The sequence below is a fragment of the Botryllus schlosseri genome, chromosome 3 (assembly GCF_051294905.1).
Source record: "Botryllus schlosseri isolate E-star chromosome 3, Bs_hap1, whole genome shotgun sequence".
Classification (NCBI taxonomy): Eukaryota; Metazoa; Chordata; class Ascidiacea; order Stolidobranchia; family Styelidae; genus Botryllus; species Botryllus schlosseri.
In genome coordinates, this window is record NC_137238.1 from 32,158,947 (window position 1) to 32,178,109 (window position 19,163).

The window sequence follows — 19,163 nt, forward strand, 5'->3', positions numbered from 1 at the left end:
CGAGTCAAGTCAAGTCAAGTTACGAGTCAAGTCACAATTCAAGTCAAATTGAATTTTCGACGTATGAGTCGTGATTCAAAGTCATGACATTTTGCCAGCTGCGTGAAAGACAGAATAATTGCCCATTTAGCTTGAATCAAATAACGAATATAAAGTTAAATATCCAAGCAAAAAGGCGATGTATCGCACACGCACACGTAGAACTGCTAATAAAATACGTGATTAACTAATAGTTACATGCTACAGTCTGTTATTATCAGCCAAAATAGAGTATCGAATACGAAGCTTCGAGAAATTTGAACAAATTGATATGGTACAATACACTATACCAGGGGTCACCAACCTGGTGCCCGCGGGCACCAGGTAGCCCGCGAAGACTAGATGAGTAGACCGCGAGCCCATTCTAAAAATAGGTGGAATAGCAGCATTTACCATTATTCGTCAGATTATTACCAGTGAGCATTAAATATATAGATTGATTGATTCAGCAATTCTTGTTTAAAACAAACTAACATGTAACTTACATATATAAACACTTAAAAATATCTTCAATTACAATTAGTAATATATAGATGTATGTGATAGAATCACCAGAAATTCAAGATACGGCGCATTGTCTATACAGGTGACATGGCGGAGTGCCGTCCACGGTCTTCTTGAAATGGTGGGGGGTTCCGTTACGATAGCTCGACGACCAGGACAATGCCAAAGTAGTAAACAATATTACTATTCGGAGTCAGATAGCCGTGAAGTACTAGCATATTTTCAATATCTGTATACCCATAACGTATTGCATCTTTTGGCACAGCTTGTGTCTGTTACACTCAACGCAGTTTATTATACCATGTTTCTAACTTTATGCAATCGTTGCTGCTGTCCGGTATCATGAAATCTTGTCATTTCTGGATGCTGAACAGTAGGAGATTGAAATTGTAACACTGCAAAATGACCCCCACCTCACTCTGCAGCAAACGTTTGGTGCATTGTTGATTCGGAAAAGTACAGTGGTGTATGTGCAGCAGCTATATGAAGGTTGCAAGCGTCTATGGTTCAACTTATCGTTGTGAATCAGCCTTTTCGGACATGAACTTCATCAAAAACAAAAACAAAACACGCTTAATTATTGCACATCTGGAACATTCACTCAGAATTGCAGTGTCAAGTTAAATACCAGAGTACAGCGCACTATTTGATATCATACAATGCCAGGCTTCCCACTGACTGCTATAGAAACAGATAACATGATGTCCAGTCCTGCCCAGTACTATGAATATCAAAGCGGAAATTCAGTATGGTACGGGTAAACGGCGGGAGTAAATAGTAGCCCGCCGCTTCAATCATTACGCAAAAGTAGCCCTCGGTTGCAAAAAGGTTGGTGACCCCTGCACTATACCCATCTACACACATCCGTGAAAGTATAAGCGCATAAACTATATTCATTCGATTTAAATCATAGAGGAGGTTTGGTAAAGGTGAACACTGCCCAATGTAAGCGCTGAGTCGACTAAGAAACAGAGATACGTTTCTATTACTCTACTACTACTACGACAACGTAAGCCAGGGGTTCTCAACTTCCGTTGTATAACGGGCCGCATTTAAACAGTTAATGACGCTGCGGGCCGCAGAACATTATTACAATGTATTTTTGGGCTACTATTAAATTTGGGCTTCTGTAGCCTATCTACCAACCGTATATGGGTATTTAGGACATTTTTATGAATTCTAAAGCATTGATGGACGGCGTTCATGAGTTTGCAGTTGCTGTTTTTTTGTGAGAATAAGTATCTTCCATCGGCGTAAGTAACTCCCTTCATGGAGCGTGCATTGCATTCATGGAGCGTGCAAGTCAGTATATGCACCTTCGAACTCTTCCACTAGAGAACCAAACTCTCTGTTTCAATGCGTGAGCGAGCAAGCATTAAATTACTGTCACTTTTTCGGTACTGAGGCAATTATCACTTTAAGCTCGTAAATATATAAGAAGTCTGGCGTTCGGGGTCATTTCTGAGCAAACCAATCAACCCTTCACCTTTCATTCCATAGTTACAAAAGTCCCGTTCTATTTTCTTGTTTCTGTTCAAATCATTCGCGGTGAGTGAAACACTCTATAAAAGTGTACTACGAAGCGGGGTCCCCTTGAACCAGAGTCCAGCCGAATAGCGATTCAAAACAAGAACAGTCTAAACTCGAGCGTATATCAAGAATCCAGAACACATCAAAGAATGAGTAGAAACAGAGACGGTGCAGAAACAGAGACGGTGCGATAAGAGAGCCAAGTAGCTAAATTGATATGCAACAATACCGTCCCCCTAATAATTGCGTTCATGATGAAAGATGTCGCGGGCCGCAAAAAGAACGTCTGCGGGCCGCGGGTTGAGAACCCCTGACGTAAGCCGTGATCATTTCGTTTGCGGTCAATTTATTTGTGATGTAACAAAAAAAGGACCAGTGAAATGTACACTAAGTGAATGCCTAGTTCATGGAAAACTGAACCCATTCTAGTTGCCTTGGGTCGACTTGGCCTAGTTGCTCTCACAAGTGTCAGCGCCGCATCGCGAATAATCTGAACGTAGACATGATACAAGGATTTAGTCGACACAGTTTGCTTATTGATGACTTGAAATTGACTCGAAAATTTTGCTCCGAGTCACGAGTCAATCCACATTTTTGAAGCGTCGAGTCAAGTCAAGTCAAGTCATTTTTGCAAAGTGACTCGAGTCAAGTCAAGTCATACGAAAAAGTTGACTCGAGTCTGACTCGAGTCAAGTCATGACTCGAGTCATCCCAACACTGCCTCTGGCAGATATATCAACCTATCATTAAGTCATCAAAATGTGGAAAATACTTTCTCATTACCAATGTTAGTCTTGTTGAAATTCATCACGAGAAACAACGCATACAAAGGACAGTAAAAAGTGAGAAAACCAGTCACAGGAAATACTTAAAACGAAACATGAATTTAATGTCAGTTCCGGATCAGTTGTAAAAGTTGCAAAAAACTCGTCGCATAAATCTAAAATACACAGTTTGAATGGGGACTTCCAATCTTATGAGTTCCAAAAATGAAACAATGACTACATACAAGCTCTAATAAAATATTGCTCAGAACATCAGGCGTAATATTGCGAATAGAAACAGTACGGAACACTCAATATTGATTTAATACTAGTCCCTTGTAAGTTGCAAATAATCACAGACCATAGAAAAGACAGTTCAACTTTCATGAGGTACCTAACATTGATTTATTGCAAGCTCCTAGTCAGTTGAAAACGTCGCACAGACCATACAAGCATTCGTCGAACATTAATTTAATACCAGCTGATAATCAATTGATAAGTTGCACAAGCTCAAAAATTATCCTTACATTTAATAATATAACATTTCGGGTACAGCTGAATACAGACGGACGACCCTAAATTTCCATGACTGAAACGAATTTGCATTATACTGCGTATTTTTAATCTGCTCTATTGATCAATTTTTCAACACTACGCATCAGCTTCCGTGTAAACCTAAACTGCTCGCACTTTCATTAGGCGCCCCCTTCATGCTCGTGAATGCCCCAGAGGGGCTGGCGCCCACATTGTGAACCACTGGTCTAATCCATGAAATGCAAATTCTGTGATTGCTTGAAGGATCTGGGAAATGGAATCCAAACGTAGATATATATGTCTGTATTTTGCACTGTTCGCTGTCAATAACTAAATATTTTATATAAATCATAAGTAATAGCACTGATGTTTTCGGCCATATCTTTCCTAGTTGCCGGTCACTTGAGCATGCGAGACACGAGCATGTGACTGTATAACCCATTTTTAACAAGAACCCTAACCCGACCACATCCTATCTTAACTTCAAGACACTCAATTATTGCATGCTATTAAGTTACATGTTGACATGTCTACGAACCATAGGTGGTCAGTAGCGCAGTACTTCTACTTTTTGATTTTGCCTTCTCGCACTACTTGTAAGGGAGTTATGATGTTACACTACTTCTACCTCTACCTGAGAGTTTTAACGTAAAAATAGGCGGCGTAGAACACACACTGATTTACTTACTTGTGAACCACCAATCCAACCTCTACTCAAGTAGTAATTCCGGCGTTACTTCTACTTCTACTTGAGTAGCGACGGTGAATACTTTTATCACCTTTTCTACGAACCATCTTTCCTGGATGTTGGAATACCCACAGGGATTTTGTGTCCATTATAGGGATTTCAATCTATTTACTACAATCTATACTCTAGAAGTATTTTAATCTACCCATGCAATCTTCTCTCTACTTGCTTCAGGGCAATATTTGGAAACTAAAGGACTGTAAGAACGTCGGAGGAATGATATACAATATGTTATACTACTCTGAAATCGATATTGGATACCTGACCAATATTCCTCTAATTTCTGGCGATTAGTCACACCATGTAGAACTACTTTATGTAGCGACCCCGTTTCGGCGTATAATCATAGCAGTAATGGGTGTAGAGGCCTTTGTTGACAGTGCAGGCAAGTGTTTATTCAAACAACATCACCTAAACTAGGCGTACACATCAACACATCGGACGTACGGCAGGCAGTCCGCTCGCCGAGACATTCCAACCCGAAAAGAGGAATCGTTCGTTACAGCATCCTTTACAGCGGTAATATTGGTCACCCCGGCAGTAGCAAGCAGGGCTGCAACATGACCTCTCACTAAACTTCAGAAGTTCCCAATCAGGCACTCTCACACAATCCAATACATTCGAGAAACACGATCAAAAAGCAGTAACATCACAATCGGCAAGACATCGAACAAGTTCACTTATACCCACATGACTGCAATACAGAACACTAATACAGAATACCAACACCATATAACGATATTTCGGTCTGTAACTGCAACAACCATCAAAGCCATCATTACACGGACAACCACAAAACACTGCCGACCCGTCCATCCCATCCTTACAGGGAAAACTACAACGCACGGCTCATCAATCCCATCATTAGCCTACATGGAGAACTGCAACACACGGACACACATGAAGCGTCGACGAAGGACAAAGCCATCCCAAACGTCAAGGATACAACGCTATAATTCCGATGGGCATAGATCGTCCTCATCCGAGAGTGCCCAAAAGTTCCGCCGACAACACAGTCCATGCAAAACAAGTGGCTTGAGCAGTCTTCAACCAGCATAGCAAAGCACTCCTCCATAGAGTTATCTCTCTTCATGTCATTGCCGAAATCCAATCTAATAAGACACCGCCCGTACCGTGGTCCTGGCGTGTTCGCCATTGTAGAAGACCTCCTAATATAGCCGATGCTCAATAGTTTTTAGACAGCTTAATTTCTGCGTCCTCACGGTCGCCAGTTAAGACAAGAAGAAGCATGCATTGTCATGGGTCCACCAAGTGTCCATTTCACATAGTCGGTGCTAGACACTTGGCGGCCATATAAATAACAGTACAATGACAATAGCAACTAGCAATAACCACATAGCTTACACCCCGGGGACGCGGGGACGTTCTTGGGCTCGGAACTTCGTCTCTTTGAAAAAAACGGCCGCCTGCTCAAATGACACACTCAATCAATACGGCGGGCTTGCAACACCACAAGTCTACGCGGTTATAATGTTATATTAATACGACACAAGAAACTCATAACAGTAGGGTTACCATATGTCCTTCTTTGGGAGAATTTGTCCTCCATTTTCAAGTTTTTGAAAATGACCTCCGAGGACACCTAAATATCCTCATTTTTGAGATTGAGATTTTGTCCTCTTTTTTCAGTATTTTTGGTCAAATTTATAGCCAAATTCGACTGAGATGCCATAAAGCCGCATCGAAGTGATGCTCTGGCGAGTATTTTGGTCGCTGGCGAGAATATTAAGCTTTTTTATTCAACCCCCTGCTAGATTGAAAGAAAATACAGTATTCTGGTCACTGCCGAGAAAGTTGACCTTTTTTTAAACCATTTTTCAATAATTTCCACCGGTATTCTAACTTTGAATATTTCGAAAAACTGTCCTCCTTTCCCGATTCGAAAATATGTTAACCCTACATAACAGCGATGCTCACGGACACATATAAAGGAACCCAGACGATCCACAAATCTCCTATCCGATACATGCACAATGCACAGCAAACTGTAACGAAACCCCACGCACACTTACCCATCAGCCCAGAACCTAGTCCAGCAGCAGCCTTGCCATCTACAAGCGAGTACGAACTACCAACGGGACAACATCACTCCCTAGATCAGAGGTTCCCAACCCGCAGCCCGCGGGCAACATGCGGCCCGCGACATCCTTCATTATAAACGCAATACTGACACGGTATTTTTACAAATTAATTTAGGTGCTTAGCTCTTTCATTGCATTGCCTCTCTTTCGTTTAATTACTCATTCTTGAGAGCAGTGGTTCTCAAACTGGAGGACACGCGCCCTTGGGGGCCTGAAAGCATCTGAAGGGGGCGTGAAGCTGCGATCAACTGAAAAAAATTTCCGCTGCGCGCAATTTATCTCCGATTCTTAGTTATTTCTCGGTGTATAGTCAGAATTTCATATGAAAATTCTCTCATCAACAGCCATAACCTTCCATGCCATCGATTAAGCCGTTTGTATTGCTAGCATTCTGGTTGCATGTGGTTATATGACGATAAGGGGGCACTAAATTTTCCCTATCAAAATCGGGGACGTGTCTAAAATAGTTTGAGAACCACTGCTTTAATGTGTTCTCGTTTCTTGATGTATGCTCGACTTCAGATTGTTATTGTTTTGAATCGGTATTTAACTGGACGATAGTTCAAGAGAATTCCGCTACGAAGTAGGCTTACACTTTTAAAGAGTGTGACTCACTGCGAACGGTTGTTGGGATTGCCGACGATGTTACAGATGCATCGTTCAAAATTGATTGGAATATCGCTAAACCCAAGAAATCTGCTATAGAAGGTGTTATTTCAATAAAACCTCAACATTATGTGCTGTTTCCAGAACTTAGTAGCAAGGGACAACATCACCCGACAAATTGCGAAGATACAGTCGTCTGATTCAATCGTGACCAGACGAGAAACATTAATGTCAGTCGATCTTTTATCGCATGTTCTGAAACACGTTGCCGCGTAGACTACTTTAACCCAGCCTCGGACGAATCCACCGATATCGCATATCTAATTGTCTCGTTGAATTTTATCAGAGTGGACATATATGCAGAGGAAATGCAGGCTGGGCAAACGTGGGGAGGGGACCAGCAAAAATATCAACTTGACAAAGCTGACATCTGTAATTATTGCTGCAGGGCCCCAGGCTGGGAAGGAAAGAAAAAGGGTTGATTGGTTTGCTCAGAAATGGCCCCGATCACCAGACTTTATCACGCAGAGCTCAATGTGATAATGGCCTCCGTACCGCAAAAGTTGCCGTAATATTATACTTGCTCTGTCCCGCATTGAAATAGAGAGTTCGGTTCTCTGGTGGAAGGGTTTGAAGTTGATTATACCGACTTGGTATCGAATGCAATGCACGCTCCATGAAGGGATTTACTTGCGCCGCAAGAAGATACATAGTCTCACAACAAGCAGCAGCAGCAAACTTACGAACGCTGTCCATTAATGCTTTAGAATACATGCCCGTATACGACTGGTAAATAGGAACCATTAGCCTAAATTTGACAGCAGCCCACAAGTACCTGTAAATATTTTTCTGTGGCCAGCAGCGTCTTCTGCTGTTAAAATGCGGCCCGTTATACAAGGTAAGTTGAGAACCCCTGCATATATAGTCGCATAGCACCGTCAGTGACTATAGGCCACGCCCCAGCCAACTATCCGCGCAGAGATTCCGAACGGTACATCCCCCTCAAGCCTAGAAATACTGGGCCAACTACATACTACTTCACGCCCTAACTGCCTAATACCACCACTACTTCATGCTGCTGCGCTCGACTACTAATACTTCCCGCAACCAAACACAGAGACATGCTCGCTCGCATCCATCTTCAGCCACGCTCTCGACCAACTCTCTACTCAACCAAGTCAGCACTCGGTCTCCGGCGAGTTCAGCCATACCACTCGCAACATAATTTCTAAACGGCAAATACAGAACATTCTGGAAACCTTAAGTTTCCGCATTCAATAGGTTGGATGATAAGTGCGAAATCTGCATGCTGGAGGACCACTGGAACAAACTCAGAATGTTATTTAATAACAACCGAGTGGAATTTACTGCTGTAACACTCACACAAAAGACAATGCAAATGCTTTGATCTTTACACAGCAATCTTGTATATTTACGAGAAGCGCCTGTCCGCGAATATTTACAGGCATGTATCCGAGTAACACAATTCTTGAAAAGTCCAGGCATTGTAACTCGAAGATTCGGTTTCATCACGTGGATGGAGACTATAATAGAGAGAATCTGACCTGGGCAAAGTGTGGCCCGCGGAGCTATTCTGAACGGTCCGCGTGCTCGTTCTTGGAATTTAAAACATAAAACCTACTTTTTAATATTCCTGCGTGGATTAAAACCATAAGCTGTATAAATTGAGCCGGAACCGAAATTGGCGTTCTTTGGAGCCTGTTCTAGTGTTCATTATTTTGCCGTGATTACGCAGCCTACGTTCCTCGCAAGCTCGCATGCGTGATCCAGAGTCAAAATAAAGCCAATGTAGCAGAGTATGTCGTAACAATTAAAGTCATAATAATACACTCGATTCATATAGTTTAGTTCAAACCTTCTTTATTGCCATTGTCAAATTACGCATTACAAGGTCTGAGCTTCAAATTGTTTCGTGATAGGTTGCGTTTCGAAATAACTATATCGTAAAACAAGTCAATCAGTGCTGGTTTTTACTATGAGACACCATCATCCATAAAGGATGGACTGGCATGACAAAAAAGAACGCCAAAAGCTGACATGAAAAGACGGTATGGAGCACTAAACACAGGGCCGCATCCCAAACCCTCCAATTGGAGTGGGCCCGAGCTCGACGGGGCCCAAAATTATTTCATAAATTACCATATATTAGTACTTTTCATGTATTTATAAAACTTTTATCAAATTTTCTTCGCGCTTGGCGTGATTTATTACGGCAAGATGTCTACCGAAAATAACGCATAGTTCATAGAGATCAGCATTTTGGCGTTGGTGATTGTCGCGTCGCGACACACCAAGACGTTGACAATGACGTTTCGGCTAACATGTGACTCTGCGAAGTGTGCTGCCAAAAAGCTCGACGGCGAGGAAACCTTGACCAATAGTACCGCCTCATGTTGGCCGAAACCGATAGATATATGTCGATTCCACCAAGCCACAACTGTTCGGAAGGCAGCAATCAAATACAATAAGCTGTGTAGTATCCCCAAATTCCTTTTAATGTCTTAAAAGAAAAACCTGGATTAAAGAGAATTCAAAATGTATTATGTTTAACATTGCTTCGAATTATGACCGAAAATAAATATTTAGACGTCTTTTTCTCATTACCTAATATCAACGCATCCACTGAGCAGCATTAATTAACACTGTAATTCACCGCTTTCTATTCAGAACTAAAATAAATACTCATTTGGCCCGAGGAGAAAAATAATAGCCCATCCCTGATCAAAAGGATAATAAGCTCAGTTATGTCAAACTGAACAATTTTTCGTCTCCACTGCTTCTGTAATAATGTATCCCACTCGTCTGTACTCTTTGCTTTAACAAGATCTTCCGCATATCCCTCTCCTCTATCATTATCAAATTCATCATACATATCTGTTACTCACCACCATTAAACTATACACACCAAATTAAAGTTAATGATAGTAGGAGTAATGGCTACTACAAAATCTCCTGAAAAATTATATTCACCTTTAAAAGAAAAGCAAGTAGTCGGATCCTTAAATTATCAGATCTATTAAGCATTCTCGCTGTATAATGCTATGATTATTTCGGGGAAAAGTAATAAATTACAGAGTTTGCGGCTGAGCAGCTAAAATCCAAATCGCCGTGCAAACCCTATATAACCTAATGAATGTCAACGATGCCTGCTGATATCGACAATAACATTTGATTACCAGTGCACTACTGACAAAGCTCGGAAAACATAGCGTTAATAGCGTCTTTTACCCCTAGTCTAGGTCATAAGGGATAGGTCTCAAACTCAAACGTGCTCGCGGGCCAATTTCCCAGTTTTTGATGACGCCGCGGGCCGCAGCATCAATAATAGGGATATTCAATGTATAATTTCCAAGTAGGCCTTTTTGACGGGACCTTGCGGACAGGAATTTCACGACCATCGTGAAATTGTAATTTACTATCGTATAGACTACTATTCACGCTTGACACCAGAAAATCACATTTTCAACTATTTGAATAAAATTGTTGTTGTGCCGGGCATCATTTTTTATATTAAGGAGTTATAGACATCATGGTAGAGCTTACGTTGTGTAACAGGCCGCATTTCAACAGCAAAACACGCTGCGGGCCGCAGGACATTATTACCTTGTATTTATGGGCTACTATTGAATTTAGGCTACTGTAACCTATTTACCAGTCGTATACGAGCATTTAGTACACTTTTATGCATTCTTAGGTGTTAATTGAGAGCGTTCGTAAATTTGCGGTTGCTGGTTTTTGTGAGAATATGTTTCTTCCAGCATTCGTTGCCGATTCGGTATATGCACCTTTAAACTAACTCTTGTCCCATACAACCGAACTGTATGTTTAAATGCGTGAGCGAGAAAGTTTAAAATTACGGTTACTTTTTCGCGACAGAGGTCATTACCACTTTGAGCTATCAGTGGCAGACATGGGGTAATCGCGATTAGTAATCGTAATCGATTACGACGATTACAGCATTTTCAAGTAATCGTAATCGCAATCGATTACATTCGAAAAAATTCCAAAGTAATCGTAATCGTAATCGACTACTTCCCATATCTAATCGATTTCTTTGTGAAAGAACGATTACTTTTAATTTGTACAAGGACTACGACATAAACTGAACATTCGTGAACACGGATAACAAGGAAGGTTCGTGATAGCACAAACGATAGCTCATTATTACGTCAGAAGCAGCCTATTAGCTTTGTGCGTCATTGCGTAAGAAGTATCTACAGTAAATAGATATTCGATGTACGTATACGTCGTACATAGTGTGATTGTAAGAACACCCGCCGTACTGTATAACAGGTTATCAACACGTTCCACACGCTATCACCTCGCAGCAGTATAATTTATCTCCGCTCTGCCTAGCCTAAAATAGTAACCTATGTGTTGTTTGGTTAGGCTTATGCTTAGGTAAACGCAATTTGACCGTTGCTGCTTTGTGAGCAGTAGGCCTATCTAATACGTGTGCACACCGGACAAAGATTTGAAATTTTGTGCTCGTCAAATAAAACATTGCGGTTTCCACAACGAAGCAGTAAAAATTAACAGCTGGTGATATATATATGAAAACCAAGCCGTTTTTGCCAAAGTTGAAGATTGAATTTCCTCAGTCAAATTAGTAATTGCATAATATTATTATTAATTTTTATTCCTATCTCAGCCCCCGAGGGTCAGATTTACCTTGTTTACCTTTGTTTGAGGTAATCATGGTGTTGGTCGACTACAACTGTCATTTACACCAGGCCGATTTTCTGCATTTCTGATTCCGTATCTGCCGACTTGTAAAACTGCCCACTTCTAGGCCTTTTGTAAGACACCGCTTACGCGGATGAGGCGGCGAGGAGGAGCCTAGATAAACCTCCAACACATAGGACGGAATTCTGAAGTCGGACTCGAACTCGCAACCCACTGGTATTGCAACCGTGAATTATACCACTGCGCTATCTCGCCACACAATTACTTTCCTGTGGAGCTGGGGGCACGTAATTATAACCCCTGGTATCTTGTTATAATTACTTCAGTTCATGTTGTTAATTCGTGACCTCCAGCTTGTTATAAAATCAAAAGATATTGTAGTGGCTCAAACGTAGCAGACTAAAAGAAAAACTTTCGCACAAACAAATTGTCATGTCTTTGTATCTGACTGCATGCCTAGCAACTGAAATTGTAAATTACTAGGGTCAGTGGCCACATTAACTACAATAGGACTTGAAAACATTTTCATCATGGGCAAAAAAGCATTCAATCCGTCAATGTGGCCGTTGAACTTAACAATCAACTCAAATGATCCATTGGTTTGATAGTTGGATAACGTTGTAAAACGTGCTGTAACACCACACTTGCACTTAATGAAGTCTTAAGATGAGCAGACTTAAATTTGAGTGCCGATCCGAACGCATTTGAGTGTGAGCATACATTTTGGCGTGACTTGAGTAACGAAATCGTTGCTGAGTAGAGAATTGCTATTCGACAGCAAAGGACTTGGCCTCACCCCTTAATTATAAACTCCAGATTCCAAGTCAAGCAAGTGTAATTTTTGAATATCAATTTATTGTTTGTTATAGATAGATTTTTTTTTTATTTTTGTTGGATTTTCAAACGTCAATGGGAGCCGCAAGTAGGCTAGCTGGAGGCCGCACGTCGCTCGCTGAGCCGCGGTTGAGAATCACTGATCTAGAGATGATTTTCAAGTTAATTAGATCTCTCGAAAATACTCTATAACTTATGTTGGTTTACGAAATACTTGTTGAGTCCCCTTCGAGCTCGCTCTCCACCCTGTTGGGAAATTTTGGGTGCGACAGTTATGGACTTGGCTAGTATGCAAATCGTTGGACGCGATAATTGACCTCTATGAAAAAAGGGCAATGGGTACATTACGACGTAACAAGCAAATGACGCATCTTATTTAAAGGGAGTTTGTTATCTCATTAAGCCTTTTCAGCGCAATCCATATATTGTATTCCAACATAGCTTCTAAGATGCAAAATAAATGTAATCGTGAGTAATCGTGATTACTTTTCCAATGTAATCGTAATCGTAATCGACTACTTCCTGATTTTGCTGTAATCGTAATCGTAATCGTAATCGCGTCATTCAGAAGTAATCGTAATCGCAATCGATTACATTCATGAAGTAATCACCCCATGTCTGATCAGTGGTACGAGACGAAATCAGGCGTTCGGGATCATTTCTGAGCAAACCAATCAACCCTTTATCCTTCTTTACATGGCTGGAGCCCTGCACCAAGAGTTACAGAAGTCAGCTTGGTCAAGTTGATGATTTACGCTGGTCCCCTCCCAATGTTCGACCTGCCAGCATTTCCTGTGCAAATATGTCCACTCTGATCAAATGCACCCAGATAATTAGCTATGCAAGGTCTGTGGAGTCGGTGGATTTGTCCAATTTTACGTGGCTAAAGTGAGTCTACACCCGGCAACGTGTTCGAGAACATGCGGTAAAAGATCGACTGACATTGCTGCTACTCTGGTCACGGTTGAATCAGATAACAGATAACAGAGAAATCTGTGAGGTGATGTTGTCCATGCAGCAACGATTCGGAAACAGCGAATATTCGCACAGTATGTTAAAGTTTTATTGAATTAACACCTTCTCTGGCATATTTCTCGGGTTTCGCGATATACCAAGCAATTTTGAACGATGCATCGTCAGCAATTTTAACAACTTCTCTAAATATGGATTTCCGGCTTGACAACTAGCTGGTAACGTTTACTAAGATCAGGCGATATGTATAACTATACAGAAAAAACTGCCCTGGTATCATTTTAAGCTACTACGCTTCGTTACGACAACTTCTTCGACAAATATGACACATTAGTTTTCCATTTATATTTGAGAAAGCAGATTCATTCTTCCACGCAGAGTTACAAACCCAGTTTTCGCCGTTTAATTTCCCGTTCCTTGTTATTGTTTCAGTTCAAACCATTCGCAGTGAGTGAAACACACTTTAAAAGTGTACTACACTACAGCGGAATTCTCTTGGAACAAGTGTCCAGCCGAATACCGATTTAATACAATAACAATCAACTCGAGCATATATCAAGAAACTAGAACACAACAAAGAATGAGTAGTCAATGACAATTACAAACACAATTAATATGTAACAATACAGTGACTGTAGTAATTGCGTTCATAATGAAAGAAGTCGCGGGCCGCAAAATAACCGTCTGCGACCCGCGGGTTGAGAACCCTTGTGCTAGAGCAGGACTTCTCAACCTGGGGGGCGCGGGAGGCTCTCAGGGGGGGGGGCGAGAAGATTTTGTCAATGTCTGTATAAATTGTGGCTAAACATGTGTTTCACAACCATTCTGAAGATACGATTATTGAAGATTAAACTTAATTCGTATTCTAGAAAGCTCGCCAAACTCAAACTCCAGCAGTCGCCCTCAACGGAGTATAGGCTGACTTCAACTTCATTTGAGCAAATTTTTGATATTCTTTGAAGATTTAGTGAAATTCCTACGTGCAAGTCATTCATTACTCTGTAGCTTTGACAGTAGCCTAAATCTCTGCGCGCTAGGTAGCTGTTGTTGATAGCTGGCGAACTGCACTGCCTAACACAGACTTAGATGCAATATAGGTTGCCCGGTTTCGCCCTCAATTTGGCTATAAATCAACACAATTCAATTCATTTCCAAAACTGATGAAATTTGGCTTGGCAGGACAGAACGACGCCGTGCTCTTTGTAGTCACTACCAGCATCAGGATTATTCTCAGTGCAACCTACCTTGAAATTAATTGATGTCCTTTTCAATGTTTTTTTTGTTATTTTCAAACAAGTTTGGGGAGGTTTGTCAGCAATGTAAAAGACTAAACAACTGGAATGCGGATTCAAAACTGGCGTAAGATATACCTTATGTGTACTATTAGATCAGGGGTGGGCACCCCGTACGGCCGCATACGGCCGTAGAAGGGGATTTGTGCGACCGTCGACGCCTAATTCAATTGGTATCTGTTAACAGCCGTAGACATCCAAATTGCAATTACGAATTCACTCCCGAATTTTCGAGAGATTTTATTTAATCTTGAAATTTTCTTCGCGCTCCGCGCAATTCAACAAGAATTCATTTTTCGATTTTAATGCAGTAGCGCCCTTTTTAATTGGAGCAGCAATGGGAATCCTCAAGAAATAACAATTCATTCGCGGCTCATATGCACTCCCAGCAACTATTCATAACATTGCCACTCGCGATTTCGGTGCGTACAATAGGCCGTTGTGAAAAGTAGAATTGTCCGGAGTTCACCGGGAATGAATATGGACACTTGGACAGTTTACCATAGGTATTTTGCGTCCAGATCGTTCATTGCGGCCATACCCTGGAATGCGGCCTTAGGCTACGTAAGTAATTGAAATGCGGCCATGATTAGCAGGAAGGTCGCCCACCTCGATATTTGATGATGTGCTCTTTGTGCCATGATGATAAATGGAAGGGGGGTCAGGGGGCGCGATTTTTTTTGACCATCGCCAAGGGGGGCGCGTGCAAAAAAAGGTTGAGAACCGCTGTGCTAGAGGATGCATCATGACATTTGAAAACTGTCGGGTTAGAATATTACAGCTAGTGGACCTTTGACGTGCCACAATTTTATGTAGAATGTTTGAAAATCTACTGAAGATTGATCTGATATCAGAAAATTTTAGCGGTGTAGCCTCATTCTGGTTTTGATATAGTCGTGATAAGTATCGGCTATTGTTATTGTCATTGCCAAAGTCAAATTAAATAAGCGTTAGATCAGGGGTCGCCAACTCAAAATAGGTCGCGGGCCACTTTTCCAAATTCCTGGAGGCCGCGGGCCGCATGACATCAATATCGATATAAAAGTAGGCAACGCAGTTCAACAACCACGTCTGATAACTCTACGTTATTACAACGCTGTGCTTTCTAACATAGGCGACGGTTATAGTCACCACAAAAGAACTAATATTTTATTGAACAAACACAAATACAACAAAAGGTATCATGATCATCAATGTCATTATATTTTGGGCTATGAGCTGTACACGATACCTGACAATGACAACACTCTTGAGCCGCTAAAACAGGGGTGGCCAACATTTTTGTAATTCACGGCCGCATTTCGCGTACTCATGTAGCCTGCGGCCGCATACCGGTGGTTAGTCGTGATAAACTAGCTGGGGCCAAATACCCACGTTATCATGTCCATGTCCATTGCCGGTACACTCCGAACTAATCTATATGCACATATCGGCTTACTATGCGCACCAAATCGTTAGTAGTTACGTTGTAAATAGCCACAGAGAACCAATCTGTGGTCGCGCGAAGCGCGAAAAATTTTCCATGTTCATGAGTGAATTTCGTCAATAAATATTAGTATAGTTTCACATATTACTATAAAATATTTATCCTTTCTCGGCCAATGTGATCAGATTCCCAGATACAGCTGATGCAGGGGGTATCTGCGAAAACTTAGGGTTGCTATTACAAGTGTCGACAGCCGCATAATTTTCCTTCTACTGCTGCAGATTGGCCACCCATGGATTGAAGAATCAATATTGGGGTTAGCTATACACGGTAGGCCTACTTGCTAGACAACTATCTCCTCGTAAAGCATTGTCTTTTGGAGCGCCCGAAGTCGTTTTGCAGGCGTCTCGGTCTTGGCAGTGGTGGGCCATTGCACGTCAAGGCAATATGCCCATTCGTACCAGCAAATTCTTCATCCATGGAATGATATTACCATGCCGAAGCCGTATCAACTAGTGAGTAATAGTGATAGTGGGCACATAGAATGGCTCACTTTGAAAAACAACAACATTATGTTTCAACTGAAATCAATTCTAGCGTTTCAACATGATTTACTAAGCGTTTTTCTGAATTTTTTTCAAATCAGGTCGCGGGCCGCAAAATAGGACCTCGCGGGCCGCGTGTTGGAGACCCCTGCGTTAGATCTTGCATTCGATTATTATTGGACCATATCAATAACAAATATAAATATAATCATTATTGAACCGTAGTAATAGCATTTCTTCTTACCTTTTTTAGTTATCGTACCCACTGTGCTTCCAATGAGATTTCTTGTAGCCCCTGTCCATTTTCAACACAATTCCTTATGTTACCTATTTTAAAATCAGAAAGCCCATCCATATTAAAACGCGCGAAGCGCGAAGAATATTTTCCAGTTGAATAAATTGGTCAAGAAAATATTCCACAGCATATTGGCCTAATTACACAATGCATCTCGTACACCAAGATGTGGTGCCTCGTACCCCGATGGGGTCTACGGAAACTGGTTTAGAGTCCCTGGAATAGAAATGCCCAATCGGCGAAGAACTCATTGGTGTTACAGCTGTAGAGCGTACTGCTACCTTACTCGCCAATAATAACATGGATAAAGAGAACAAACAACACCCAGCATGTCACCAACTATACATCACGCGGTCATAGAATACCGGTGGTTGCCATACTGACCTGATTAGATAGATAGCTATATACCCTACGCAACGCAAGCTACGACCTTTTGATATATTACTATTCCCAATGACAGTTTCATAGATCCTTGCATCCGTAGGATTACCAAGTCACCGCTCCGAGTCGCGAGTCCTTCTCTGATTTTAACCTTTGATCCAACTCAACTAGATTTATTTTTATTTAATCACCCTGTCAATTCGAATCCGAAATCCAGTAATTTTACGAGAAGGTCGCACCAAGCCAAATCACAATTTTCAGTCACGAATCATCAACGGGTAATGTGTAGGGCTGGGCAAAATCGAGTACCTGAGTGATTCGATTCTGAATCACGTAAAATGCTTCGAGTCGAGTCGAGTATTCGAGTATCACTCATTATGACGTCACAACAGAATGTACTATGTCAAAGTTCAAATATGTCCCTTTTATGCCACCACGAAGAACATAATGCCAGGTATCCGTCACATTAACGATACTTCGGTATTTTTTCGTCCATACCGATTTCATTGCACTTCTTGACAATGTTGTGGGATGGTCATGACTTCGGAAATGCGTTATTTCCAGTAACGTTCGTAGCTTTGTACTATGTCTCTTATGCTGCGACACGGCCAATCAAGGTTTCAAGGCTTCAACAAAGGAAAATAGTATCAAAACAATAATTCTAGTTAGCAAATTAACTTTCAGTTGCGAGGAGCGTATAATTTCAGTACTCGAAAAAATCGTCTTTTACTACTCGACTCGAATCATTAAAATTAATACTCGATTCAGATTCGAGTACTCGAATCATTGTGCCCAGCCCTAGTAATGTGTTATCATCATGAAATAGAAATTCTACGCAATAGCTGATCTTCTACCGCATGGTAGCTTTTAAAAGTGATGTGATAGTGAAATTCTTTGAGATTTCAATGATTTTTATAGTAGTGTTAGCGTGGACTTTAAGTTCTTATATCTAAAAAGATATATGGAACTGGAATATATTGTTATATACTTGAAATTCCAAAATGCCGTCGCGGACCGCACAAAATGCTCTCGCGGGTCGCATGCGGCCCGTGGGCCGCGTGTTTGAGACCTCAGTCTTAAGGTGAGAAATCTTCAACGGTAAACGTTATTCAAATTCCATCGTTATGTGATCACAAGATACACTTCACCGGTAAGGCTTGAATCAATTCGAACTTTCGTTGACAACAGTAAACAACATCCGTTGTACCATGACATCACAATTACTGCACGGAGTGCACGCGCAAGTGCTCACAAACCTGACAAGGCCAGACAGTGAAGAAGACATGTTGAAGTCACGTGATAATTTGCGAAATTTGATTGGTTAAGAACGCTACCCCCAATCTGTTCGGCTGCCGATGGAAAGAAGGACAATCCATATTTTGAATTCGAGAGCAATCAAGTTTTGTACATCAAAGGTACCGCCTCACCAATAGTGAGAAAATGGCTGCAATCCCTTCTCTACTTCACTATCTTCGTTTGTCCGGCATTAAATATGCATAGTTTTGTTGATTGGGACATAGATTCTCAGTACCTGCTCATGCCATTTCAGAATTATTTATGGGCGAATAAACGTGGGGAGCACTCGCTATGGATTGGACTGTATGACCGCGACCAAGAAGGAACGTTCGTATGGGTTGATGGATCGCCAGCCTCATACAGGTAAAATGCGCGAACGTAGGCCTATGCTATGCGAACGTTTTCCCGAATGGGTTTGAAATCATGGATTTAGCTTTGTAGATCATCCAATGATGAATTTGTTATATGAATTGTCCTTGTTGAACATGGTGTGTTACATACTCAAATAACAATTCGAAGGTATATTATGTCTGCATGTGCATATATAACAAACAGGTGACTTCGCAGCCGTATGCATATCCATGATGC

The 19,163-nt window shown here is 41.4% G+C and overlaps 1 protein-coding gene across 1 annotated transcript in view; it reads left to right on the top strand.

The window, feature by feature from the left end:
• The window catches only part of LOC145435051 (perlucin-like protein), a 75,665-nt gene that overhangs the window by 22,915 nt on the left and 33,587 nt on the right, over positions 1–19,163 (top strand). Inside the window, exon 4 of the mRNA XM_080312333.1 lies at positions 18,829–18,938. Coding sequence (XP_080168459.1) covers positions 18,829–18,938 — 110 coding nt within the window. The remainder of the gene's footprint in view (positions 1–18,828; positions 18,939–19,163) is intronic.